Source organism: Pteropus vampyrus, unplaced genomic scaffold (genome assembly GCF_000151845.1).
Source record: "Pteropus vampyrus isolate Shadow unplaced genomic scaffold, Pvam_2.0 Scaffold399, whole genome shotgun sequence".
Lineage (NCBI taxonomy): Eukaryota > Metazoa > Chordata > Mammalia > Chiroptera > Pteropodidae > Pteropus > Pteropus vampyrus.
In genome coordinates, this window is record NW_011889180.1 from 1,041,023 (window position 1) to 1,054,323 (window position 13,301).

A 13,301-nucleotide genomic window follows, 5' to 3' on the forward strand; every position below is an offset into this window, starting at 1 on the left:
CGAAGCCCATTACTGAGAAAAATAGTCGTGGGTGGCAAATTAATGAATGAGTAAGTCACTCCAGCAGAGCAGAGGGAGAGGCGAATCTGGGATTCAGAGTGTGTATATGGATATATCTGGGGGTAGGCAGGGGCAATTCTGAACCTCGATGTGTTTTTGAGACCCCTCTCCCAGTAGGGGCACCTGAAGCCCTGAGGAACAGCAGAGCCCAGTGCAACCCTTCCTGGATACAACATACTCGGGAGCATAGACTCAGGCCTATTTGTCACACTCCTCCTGGATGCCTTCAGCATGATGGTAGTGCTGCTCACAGAACTCCTGGATCCGGCTGCAGGCCTCCAGTATCATCACTTTGGGGACTGCGATTACCACTCGGAAGAAATTAGGGTACTCAAAGCACTGCAAAAATAAGAGCTTGTTATTCTCAGAGCAATCGAGTCTGATACTGGACCACCCTAAAATGGCCAGCGCCCTCCTCAGCAAGAAGCAGTGACACCATTTACTAGGGGCTATCGATTCACTCAGTTCCAGTCAATGAGGTGCTATGTCAATAACTGAGTTAATTCATCTTAAAAAGAACTTGTGGGACAAGGCTGACTTCCCCTCTCCTAGAACATTTGGCCACACCTTTACTTCTGGATACGGATGGCATAACGATGGGGAGAAACAAATTTTAAATAGAAGTCGAGACCCGTCAGTTTGAATCCTATCGAGCGAGAATACACTTTGCTGGGGGGGAAGTCAGGCTAAAGACCAGCTCAGGGGGAGCTCCTGAGGCTCTAGGAACTGTTGAGAGCATCCTGAGAGAGACATAAGCACTCACTATTGCTGGGAGGCAGAGGACAGATTGCTCAACAAATAACTGCTCCGTGAACTCCACATCATTCTCAAATTCTGGGAAATGTTCCATCTCAATTTCAACCTGTATCAATAACAGAGAGAAGCAAACTTATCAGAAGGAGGAAAAAGAGGCCAACTCCCTATACCAGAAATTAAGGTAGGGACTGCTTTAAGAAATATCTTGAAAGTCTACAACTAATGACTAATTTGGTAAGTAAGTTCTAGCACTTATGAGCTCATGGGATTTTTTGTAGGAAAGAGAATATATTTATATTAATATTTTAGTTTATTGAAGGTTTCCTTCCTGGACGCTGATAAATGAAAGCTGGAAATAGAATGCCAGTGTTTCTCAAAAAAGGCACTGTTAGCATTGTGGGCCAGGCAATTCTTGATTGCATGGAACGATCCCATCCATTGCATGATATTTAGCATGCCTGGCCCACAAAACTCTGACAGCATCCCCCAGTCATTCTGAAAACAAACAAAATTCCCCGGACATTCCCAAACCCCCTTAGGGAACCAGAATCATTCCCAGGTGAGAACTGCCATGGTGTAGAAAGCCTCTTTCCCTGTGTGTACATATAAAAAGGGTCTCTGTATTAAGTAATTAATTCCCAATTTGTTTTTGTTTTGTTTAACAATGAGCTTAGATCATGTCAGAGGAACAACTCAGAACAAAATAATTCCTAAAATGATGCTCAGGAGTCTAGCTCTTTGTGAGCCCTGCAGGCTGGCTTCCCCGACCCCCAACCCCCGCCCCGCCCCCCATTACCAGAAGCACCTGCCACACACAGTCTTACCATAAGGTACATGGCCCCAGAAGGGCGGACCGGCCGGAGTCCAGGGATGGCAGACAATGCCTCATAGCATAGATCAGCACTGGACTACAAGAGGAGGCAGAGAGATATCAAGGATTAAAAGTTAAGTAAGAGGGGAAAAAACAAGTTATTAAAAGGAGAACCCACAAAAGGTAACAAACCTAAGTTTGCCCTACTGGCAGAAGGAGTCAACAAGAAAAAAACCCTGCCACATGAAGCTTTTGGCCAGGAGCAGAGTGAATTGCCAGAAGTTAGAGAAATGTATGGGCAGATAGTTGCACTGATGCTACTTCCTGATTTGAGAAGCGCTATCATGGAACACTGCTCCAGGAATGAGGACCTATTATTATTAATTCCCCTGGTGGCATTCTCTGACTTCCAAAGCAGAAGGCCACAGGCTGCCCTTACCTTGAGGACGCTTAAAGTGTTGCGGTAGAACTCTTGAGGGGTGCGACGCAGAATACTCTTCAGAGCTCCCTGGACAACGGTGCAGGGTCCCATGATCCGCTGACTCAGCTTCACCAGCCCGTTTGGGATCTAAGAGCCCCCAGCAAACACATTACTTAGCCTTTCTTAAGCATCCTGGATTTGGGAACTCATGTTATGGCCATTCTTTCTATCAGTTTATAAATCTCTGGGGAAGTGATGGTGCCTTCTGGCATTCTTAGATCAGACCACCTGGGTTTGCAGCCTAGCTTTGTTACACACCTGTTGTGTGACTCTGGGAAAATTATACAACTTTCTCTGTGCCGCATTTTTCTTGACCGTAAAATGGAGATAATACTAATACAGGCCTCACAGAGTTGTTAGGAGGATTAAATTAAAATAGTGTACATAAAGCATTGGCACATTGTACACCTGCAAACAATATTAGGTATATTACTGCTATCATTTCCCTTTTTGTGGCCCTAAAATTCGAGGCAGATGGAGCTTCTTCACAGAGCTGGGTAAAGGAAACCTGAGTTTAGAGAGGAAGTAGTACTACCTTTATCTAGCATCTTTCTAGGCACCCAGAACTACAGGGCCAAGAAGAAGGAGGGAAAAAAAACCAAACTCCTAACCACTGTGTATGCGAAGTAAATATATATCCTGAATTTGACATACCATGGTGCTCTTACCTCATTGCCAAAAATGTCTCCTCGGTCATGGATGAGGATCCAGCCCAACCTCCAGCCAGGAACCAGCCAGCGCTTGGCCAGCCCTCCACAGGACAGGATGGGGACGTTGTGGCTGAGAGTAGCTATAGGCTCAAATTTGGTATCTGAAAACACCTGAGGAGAAGAGGAGCTTATTGTAGTTGTCTTCTTGCTTACCGTCCTCCAAGTCCCATGGCCCCTGCCCTTTTCCTTATACCACTAGGTACAGGGCCTCAGATTTAAGGGCTCATTCCTACACTGAAGCATGACTGGGATCCCAAGAGGCTTCAAAGGAGACTATCCAGAGGCTTTTGACCTGGTGTTGAGTCTGGATTAAAGGAAACCTAAAATGAAGAAACTGATCCTAGCCCTGGTAATGTGTACAACCCCTTGCAGCCAGCACTGGAGAATGAATGACTATAAATTTAAAAATAAAATATGGGTCCGCAATCACTTATCTGAAATTCTTGGGTCCAAATATATTACAGAATGCAGAATTATTTGGATTTTAGAAAGGTGCTATAGCATGTGCACCATATGTCATGTAACACCCCAAAGCTCTCTGGATGGCAGTCGTAATCAAGCATGCCAATGTCTCATACAGGTCCATACGGGGGAAAAATAAAAGTCTACAAATATCTTTATATCAGGCCAAGTCAGGTATTGCCACCAAATGAATTCCAAAAATCTTCATATTGTCATAGCTTTTGGATTTCAGACAGCTGGCTGAGTAGTTGTAGATCTATATATATGTTTGTGAAGAGTGCAGGGGTATTTATTTGCTGCACCGAAATAATTAGGAGTTGCTTCTAATTATTTAGATGCCATCTCTAAAGGTCCCATGAAATAATCTGAAATGGACATTATCATATCCTGCCCAAGACTCACCATGTCTCCATAGATCTCATCGGCTAAGATGGGGACACACTGCCTTGCAGCCACTGAAAATAAGAGAAACATGCTGAAATCACTTTTGCCATTGCACATAATATTTACCTGAGCTTACTGTACTTTGCATTTCATGTTTTTGTGTTTTGTCTTCTTTAAGAACTACATATTTGTCTACGGCCATACTACCCTGAACAAGCCCAATCCCATCTGATCTCGGAAGCTAAGCAGGGTCGGGCCTGGTTAGTACTTGGATAGGAGACTACCTAGGAAGACCAAGTGCTATAGGCATAAAAAGTAAAAAAATTAAAAAATGAAAATAAGGGATTGTAAGCTGACAAGGTCCTTGCAATCTGTGAAGTCAAGTCAAGGGTTGCCTCACATAAAAATAAAATAAATAAAAAATAAATAAATAAATAAATAAAATAAAATAAAATCCTATATATTCTTACTATACTCTTCTAGGGTACAAGGCTTAAATTTGCCACTTAAGTAACTAGGTCTTTTAAACCTTCTCTTCTACATGATGACAGTGGTAAAGAGGCAAATATTATCTCTTTTTCTTCTTCTTTTAGGCAAGTACTATCATTCTAGTGGCACACTATTCACTAGAGACCCCAGTGGAGCTCCCCAACCTCCATCGTAGGTTTGGAACTTAGTGATGACTCTTTTCCTATTTCAGGAAATGGCTAAAGGATTCCATCCCCATCTCCATCCCTATCAAGTGAAGTCCACAGGACTTACCAGCCAGAATATCCTGGAGGTGACTTTTACTGAACACTGACCCACAGGGGTTTGATGGATTGTTGACAATGAGACAAGCTGTCTTTTCGTCAATCAGTGATTCCAATTGTTTCAGGTCAACTTCCCAAGATTTCTCTGGCTGGGGAGGAAGAAAAGGGAAGATTAAGATGATTCTGAAAAATTTAAGAGGAATACTCACCTAATGGTGTAACACAAATAAATATATTTGTGGCCTCGACCATCTACTTCAAGATCTTTCTCTGCTAAGATAATGCTAATATATTTTTATGAAGTAGTAATTCAGCATTTGTGTCTAAAATTAAAAAGTCATTTACCAATAAATTGTAGAGTTTGATCTCAATTCCCAATGATTCAGCCAAAGTCCTGTAGGGAGAGAAACCGGGTCTCGGGGCTAGGATGTTTTGCCCTGGGTTGGCCAACACAGCTAAACAAAGTTCAATAGCCTGACTGCAGCCACTTGTCAGAATAACATCCTGTGACGAAAAAAAAACAAAAGGTTTGTTTTGATAGGGGTTCCAACAGCAACAGGAGAAAAGAGACTGTCAGATACTGAGTGGGGAGCAAAAGAGACTCACTCTTACGAATTCTATGTATTGTAGGGACTGTACTAAGCCAAAAATGAAAGAAATTCATATGTTTATGTATGTCCATATCTAAAGGTTGTTGAAGATGTTAGCCACTTAAAAGAAATAAACAAACCACTTAAAAAAGGTTGGGTCAGCTGTGACTCAGCCAACTTCCATGAGAGATCGTTATGACCTTGGTTTTTTTTTTTTGCTTGGTTATTTATTTACTCTTGACCAGATATTTGAAGTATGACTCTTCTCTGAAATACAGATGAAGGGCACCCCTTATGTTAAGAAATGTCAACCTCACGCAGTAGAAAATAGAGGTGAGGGCATTTAAACTTGGCATTGCCATCAATTCAATATGCAACAGTACCTCAATCTGCCCATCTGAGTGACCTTAAGGTGAATGAGGGAAGCTACAAAGTTTTAAAAGATCCTATTTGTAAAATAAAAAATTTTAATTATTTGGTGTTTATGAATTATTGTTTCCAATGATGGAAGAGAATCAAATACAGGGTGACCTCTGAGTTCTCTGAGCCGCCTTAAGACAGACAAAATATAAGCCATAAGCTACATTATTATCACACTGTAATGACATTAAATATAATCACTAATCAGTGGCCTCACTATATAAGAAGTCTGCGAATTGCTAAAGGGAAATTATCTTCAGCTTTTGTTCCCCTTGAAACACTTATTCCCTGTGGGAGAGAAATAAGGAAAAGGGTACAGTTTGCCCAACTCAGTATTGCTTCAAAGCCAGTACCTTGCCTAAGGCTCACCTTAGCTTCCAGAGGTGCCTCGGGACGGTGGTAATAAGAAGCAATCTCTTCCCGACTGGATAGGTAACCTAAAAGAAGCAGCAGAAGGAAGAAGCTGGACGTTTTCATCCCACAACTGACCACTCTGCTATAGAGTCAGCAGGGCTTCAGGCTTCCTTTTGTCCCTGCTAGAGCACATACTATTCAGTTTAGCTCTCAGCTACTGTAAATAAAGGAGATTAACTTCATATTTGATAATTTTATAATAAACACAAGTGTATAAATAACAACAAGAAAGAGCTCCCCAAACTATAAAAAGCAGTGCACCATCTTGGTTACTATGATTAGGTGTTTATTTTCCATAAAACATGGAATTTAGATTATTCTCAAATCTCTTCCAGGGACTATATTTTTTGAAAAGTTGTAATCAATGAGTTCAATCCATTGGGTCTATTTTTCATATTATATATCTATTAGTGTTTTTGTATAAATTTTTCCTTTTAAATCATATTCTCATCCAATATTTCCAAATATCGGTTTACAAACTTGAAGTACAGATAGTTTCAAGCAAACAATCAAGTTTGGCAAAACTGCTCTTGAAAGATTGTCTTTAGTTAGCGAAGCCAGAGGCAGTATTTTAATGTTTGTTAACTTAATAGGTAGAGATGGGTCTCTTGAAATTATATAATATAAATCAGTACTTCCTTAATTACTAATGATGAAGAGCATTTTCTGAGATATACCGTATATTATTATCTTTTTGCTTCAGCATGAGTGTTCATATCCTTTGAATATTTAAGAGATTTGGTTTTGGTTTCTCAGGTTGAATCAATTTTCTAATACTTTGGTTATAACAGCCATTATAAACTTTTTTTTTATAACCTAACTTTTGGTCTTATTTTTTTTCAATTTTTGTTTATGCAACTTTATAAAATGTAAAGAATCAACCTAAAAACCGTGTCCCTGATACCTTTTTGAAGTGTTTTTGAAATTCTACTTGAGCATTAAAAAATGAATTTTTATTCTGCATTAAGAATATGTTTCTGTGTACACATATGGACAGGAGAAAAACGTGCAACACTGAAACAAAATCAAGGAATCATTTATTTTACCCAAATGTCCAGGGTAGAAATGTTTAAAAGATGCAAAGAATTAAACTTAAATAAGAATAAGTTCTTTCTGCCAGAAACAACCTTCTATTCTTCAATAGAACAGCCTATTCTTTGTTGTTCTTGTTGTTTTTACTTCTTTAATCTGAAACTATTACAATTTCATTGGGAGTGTCATCAGGACCATAATTAAAATAAGCCTTGAATATACAGAGAAGGAAAAATAAAGCCAAGGAGCTATTTACATTGGAAACCTGCCTACAATAAGTAAATTAATTTAGGACCTGGCAGGCTCAGTAAACAAGCAGCTGCAGCCAGATTGAAGGCCTTTGCTTGATAATTACCTAGTAACAACAGGATAGGAGCGTTATTTGAGAAATAAGTATGTGATGAGATCCTAGAGGGGAAATGTCAGTATGCCAAAGAAATTCAGGAAAGAAGTTGGACCTCAAAGCTTGTATTTAAGCATCCTAAGACCCCTTTCCCCAAATCCCAATGGCGCATTTTATCTTGGCCTCTCCTTAGGAACTATGCATCAGGAAAAGAAGAAGAACTGCTAGAAATTTATTCCTCTTGGATTAAAGATTTAGAAGCCACCAGATAGAATCTCGGGAAGAGCTTACCAATACTGGGGGCGTAGCCATTATACTTCCCCGAGTCCAGGGCATCTTTCAATGCTTTGATAATTTCTGGGTCTGTAGGCAGGTTTCCACACAGAGTAGGGTCCCCTTTTCATGGGAGAAATTAAAAAAAAAAAAAAAAAGCCACCAAGAAGTTATTCTTCCACATCCAGTGCTCAGATTGACCCTCCAATCCCATCTTCTCCAACCAGCCCATGAGGGCGGAGATGAGGGGAACAATGACCACCGCCAGCCCAACGTCCTCAGCTCACCAATGGACAGGGGAATCGTGGTTTTGTCTGGGTTGGGCTCCATCTTCATGCTGTCCACTATGGCCCGGATGGGATTGTAAGTTCTGTTGGCCATGTCCGAGGGCCTCACAGACCATCTGGGCTTTCTGCCTTTCACTTTTTCAGACACGGAGCTTCTTCCATTAATGTTTATGTGCACATCCAGAACGGAGGGGAGGTCACCTTTGCTGTCCATCACTAGTGAAGTCTGTGAAGGAACGAAAGAGGTCCCCCTGACACTAAGAACTTAGCACCATCCCGGGTGATTATATTTGGACCTTAACATCAGGATGATTTCATTGGACATCTCTTTCCAAACTTGTTTTTTTGTTTTTGCTGCTTTCTCATGTGAAGTAGCTTTGTTATGAATTGAGGGGGGAGCATTAAGACTTTTTTTTTTGAGATGGAAAATAAAGCAAGAACCCATTCTCAAATGTTAGTAGAGAGCACTCTGTTGAATAATTTACTATGAGATTTGCTTTGTACAACCCTAAAACCACATAAAAGTTTAATCATGCTCTCAGCGAAACCAAGGGGAAATGGCATTAAAACAATTAAACATTCAAAGCATATGTGTTTTCTCTTTCCCATGCAGTGTCTGTCTACAAAAGAATCTCATTAACATTTCAACAGACTGAATCTTGCCTTCTGCAAACAAGAGCCAGGAAGAATCATTTCACATTCTCAGAAATTTAATGTTAATACTATCATTGATTAAAAAAAAAAAAAAAAGCCGTATCCCATAAGCATCTTTCTGCCCTGTGGAAAAAGAAGTCAACACACCACAATGGAAAAGGCACACACCCCAATCGCCACCACCAGATTAGCCGAGGCTTGAGATTTTACCTTCCAAGTAAAGGAGAAGCAGCCTCCAAGTAGCCAAACCAGAAAACTGTCTTAGTTCTTTGACAAGTGAGAGTGAACTCAGATGCAATTCCTGACTCCTGAAATAGTCTCCAAAAATGGGCGTTGGACCTGAAACATTTGTGCTATTGGTTAGGATGAGAACCGGGCAGCCAACCCTCTTCTTTCCTCTTTTCCTCACTTTTTTACTGCTTCTCACTCAATCCTACCCCCACCCCCACTGGCCAAATTAGGATTTTGTCCTCACTGCAAACACCTAGAATTCTCTCTGTTAACTCTATCTGAGTACTTTGTGAGATGTTGGAGAGGACTGTCAAAGGGGTAGTTATGATAACAGTTGGTAATTTTTATTGATTTTTGTTGTCACAAAACAACCTATTAAAATTTTAACAGTACAAAAATGTACAAAGTAAAAAGTGGAAGTGCTTCCTTGCACTTCGCTCTCTGTACACTCCATTCTCACTCTCAGGCGTAAACAGTGGTAATAATTTGGCCTTTGCTATCCATTTACCAAGACAGAGAGATGATAGGTAGGTAGGTAGGTAGATAGATTGATGATATAGGTAGGTAGGTAGGTAGGTAGGTAGGTAGGTAGGTAGGTAGGTAGGTAGATAGATAGATAGATAGACAGACAGACAGACAGACAGCAATACATAGATACATAAATATATAAATAAACACAGAGAAGATAGATACATAGATACATTCACTGGTATATAGATATAGATTTTCAAAACGCAGATGGGATCATACTCTACGACTTGATCCATGACATGTTTATTTACTACCTACATCTTGGACCCTGTCGATCTATAAAATTCTACTCCAGTCAGAACAAACTGGGCAGTTGAAGTAAATTAAGGCCCACTCAATAAATATCTTAAAAGTACAGGGTCTTCTAGGCAACCGAAATCTCTGCAATTTTATCCTTATACTGTGAATTTTCCTTCACTTGCCTGCTATGGAATTATTGGAAGAATAAGCTGTCAGGCGAGATCTAAACAAAACGACGTCACCAAGCAAGCATAGCAGAGATCTCGGCGTTCCAGTGAGCCTATGAAAAATGCTGCCCACTCAAGAGTTAAGAGAAACCTTGGTGACCCTGTGGCTCAGTTTCTATCTGTTTCTTTATTGGGAGAGGAAGAGTTGTTACATAAATTCTTTCTTCTCTACCTACTTTCTGGTGACTCAAGTCTCCAGTGGGGTTGAATAATCTTTTGTTTTGCTGGACCTCCCATCTTTCAGTGCTTAGAAGAACTTATTTAATGCATTCTCTTCCCTACTCCAGGGAAGTAAGCATTTACCACCTTATCTTACCAGTGGAGCAGCAGAAGCATCAGGCAAGGGCAGGAAGCCAGTCAGGGCAAAGAAAATTTAAAAGGGAATTTAAATTCTGAAGCTAGAGCCTTGTTTCAAAAGGTGAATACACAGCCCTATCTCTACAACATGTAGAGACACAAAAGGAAAGGCTTGCATCAGCTCTGTTATTTGGCACCCCAGAGCAGAAGTCAAATAGCTTATTTGATTTAGTGAATGTAGTTAAACGGTATATAGATAGCAGTGAACTTCAGAAGCTGGGCAGGGCCGCCCTTTACGCATCTGCCAAGAGAGATGACTATCCTTTTCAAAATATTCTTATTCTACCGCCCTTCATTTAAAATATATGAGTACTTGAGAAAATCAGAAAAAAAGTAAAAGCATTTAGAACCCCACCACCACACTTGATATGTCTTATTTTTTCCCCATAAAGTTGGGATTTTGTCCTACACACATAATTTTTAAAGTGAGATAAAATTTACATTAACAAAAAATTCATCATTTTCCAAACGGAAGATTCAGTGGATTCTGGTACACTCACAATGTTGTGCAACCATAACCATCATCTAACTCCAAAATATTTTCATCAAGTAGTCGCTCCCCTCTCCCCTCCTCCCAGCCCCCAGCAACCACAAACCTACTGTCTCTATGGATTTACTTGTTCCTGGCATTTCATATAAATGGATTCATACAATATATGGCCTTTTGTATCTGACTTCTGTCACTTAGCAATGTTTTTAAGGTTCGTGCATGTTGTTCTTATATCAGTACTTCATTCCTTTTTTATGGCTGATTAATATTCCATTGTATGGATATACCGCATTTGTTTATTCATTCATCAGCTGGTGAACACTTAGTTGTGTACACTTTTTAGCTATTACAAATGATGCTGCTATTAACCTTTGTATACAAGTTTTTGTGTGAACATATGTTTCGATTTGCTTGGACAGTTTTCACTTTGTACATTTTATTTTAAAATTGTATCATGAATAGTTTCCCATGTTACAAGAAACATTCCATCATAAAGAAGTATTGTACATAAATGTTGGTTCACATATTTTATTATTTCCTTAAGATAAATTTTTCTATACGTTGATTTATTGCATTGAATAAACATTTTTTACTGTTAGTTTTATTAGTAATTAAAAGATGATATAGCCTCATACGATAAATTCAGATATAGATGTTGATAAACTATACCCTGAACACCTTCTTTTCTCACAATCCCATCCACAGAGATAACCACTTTACCCATTTCTTGTGTATCTTTACAAGTGTTTTCTATGTCTAAACAATGCTTATGTAGCTGGTCTTGGAGTTTTTAAGAAATGTCTGTACATTTGTTCTATAGCTGCACTTTCTCTTATTATAGGCACAGTCATAAGTGACTATTGAGTAATTGAAATGTGGTTTGTCTGAATTGAGATGTATTGTTGGTGTGAAATACATATATAAAAGTAATGTAAAATGCTTCATCAATCATTTTATATTGATTATTTGCTTAGTATTCTGGGTATATTGGGTGAAATAAAATATATTATTAAAATTACCTATTTCTTTTCACATTTAAAATATCTCTACTAGAAATTTTAAAATTACTCTGTTTGCATTTTGTTTCCATTAAACAATGTTGTTCTATAGCTTACTTTTTAAAAATCTTAATAATACATTGTGTGGACATTCTTTCCATTTTCATACATTGAGATCAACTTTATTCCTTTTAATGACTATGTAGTGTTTGTTTAACCATCCTACCATTTTGGACATGGGAGGCTTCCGTTTTTTTTTCTGTTACAAATAAATCATATTGAACACAATTGTTATTTATGACCGGGAATTTTGGTAAGTATCTTATCATTTGTGGGCTAGTTTCCTAGAAGTAGAACCACATTTCAAATACTGATAGACCTGCCACATTAATCAACGAATAGGCTATAAAGAAGAAGAAAAATACAAATACATCTGATTTTGACAACTTCTTGGGAGTTCATACTATCTGTCACGACAACATACTCAGCTCAAAGGATAACACAGAGAATCAGCTGGGTGTTACAGCAGGAGTTGTCCAGATGGACAGAATCTCAAAGGTTAAAACCCTTCTTGATACTGGCCTCAGCAAGAGTTAAGTCAAGCAAAAATGGAATGTTCTTGTAGAAGCTATTGTGACTGATTTTGCCACTCAAGGTTTAGACTTGGTTTAGACTTCAAGGATCCCAGCTACATATGAGACTCAGGTTCAACTCTTCTACCCGCAAAACCACACAGACTAAAGCCTTGGTGTCCTGTCCCCACCTGGATGTTAAAACAGGAGGCATAGATTGTTCAAATAATCCAGAGCAGCGAAAGTGTCAGCCCACCTTTGTCACTGGCTTTCTTACTGTTTGGCCCCTGGGGCAGTTCCTTTTTATCTTTGGACCTCAGGCATTTTGCTATATTTTATCCAACATTTCTAAATATTTTTGTAACTGAAGATTTGCTAGGCCATACTGATTTCAATATTGCCAGAAGTGGATGTCTTTCTCCTTGTTAATTTGAAATGTCACCTTTACCTCATACTAAATTCCTGAATTTTCCTGAACATTTTACGGAATAGTCTATTCTAGAATGAACAGTTTTACGTTTCTTGATATGCATTGCCACCGTGCTTTCAGAAAGGTCGATTACCTTCCTATTGTTTGCAAACCTTGGAAATGATTTTCTAAAAAAATCTTTGCCAAATTGATTGGCAGGGAAAAAAAAATGGTATTAAAGTGTTTCTGCTCTTTTTATTTTTGTGAGGGTGGTTGTTTCTCATATATCTATTAGGCTCTTCGTGGTCTGTGAATTACCTGTTCATGTCCCTCATCTGTCTTTCAGGGGGACTTGTCTTTTTTGGTGAGACCTAAGCCCAGGAAGTGACCGCAAGGCGAGGACAAAACAGCCTCTCTGAGATCACTTGCCCAGCCTCCTCTGTCTCAACCCGGCTGGCTCAGACTCAGGTTTACAGGTCAAAGAATGGTCAGCAGCATGGGACTGTGGAGGGTGGGCTGCAAATGCAGCAGCTGATGCAGAAAATTTAGGACCCAGGAGTGTGAAGGGAGCAGGGGCTGCTATATCCACCCTCATTCAGTAGCCAACTGAACCTAAATCAGAAGGAAAAACAGACAAAGCAAACAGTTTTGGTCATACCCCTCTTTTGTAGCTTGTGTTTTCTCTCAATAGGAAGCTGGGAGCGGGGCGGGGTGGGGAACAAATAAAAGGACCCCACTCTACTTAGGAAGACTCACTGCTATCCTGTTAACTCCAATTGGCAGTCAGGGCCCTGTAAACTGTAGAAATACAAAAAGC

The 13,301-nt window shown here is 39.5% G+C and overlaps 1 protein-coding gene and 1 pseudogene across 1 annotated transcript in view; one reads left to right on the plus strand and one right to left on the minus strand.

Moving 5' to 3' along the window:
• Positions 1–6: 6 nt before the first annotated feature.
• Positions 7–13,301, minus strand: part of TAT (tyrosine aminotransferase) — a 45,796-nt gene continuing 32,501 nt past the window's right edge. The window contains exons 4-14 of the mRNA XM_023523656.1: positions 7,776–8,001; positions 7,507–7,611; positions 5,796–5,863; positions 4,762–4,920; positions 4,427–4,565; positions 3,683–3,735; positions 2,777–2,929; positions 2,067–2,195; positions 1,641–1,724; positions 824–922; positions 7–399 (exon numbers count right to left, since the gene is read on the minus strand). Of these exons, the coding sequence (XP_023379424.1) occupies positions 259–399; positions 824–922; positions 1,641–1,724; positions 2,067–2,195; positions 2,777–2,929; positions 3,683–3,735; positions 4,427–4,565; positions 4,762–4,920; positions 5,796–5,863; positions 7,507–7,611; positions 7,776–8,001 (1,356 nt within the window). The 3' untranslated portion in view covers positions 7–258. The remainder of the gene's footprint in view (positions 400–823; positions 923–1,640; positions 1,725–2,066; positions 2,196–2,776; positions 2,930–3,682; positions 3,736–4,426; positions 4,566–4,761; positions 4,921–5,795; positions 5,864–7,506; positions 7,612–7,775; positions 8,002–13,301) is intronic.
• Positions 3,855–3,973, plus strand: LOC111731820 (annotated as a pseudogene).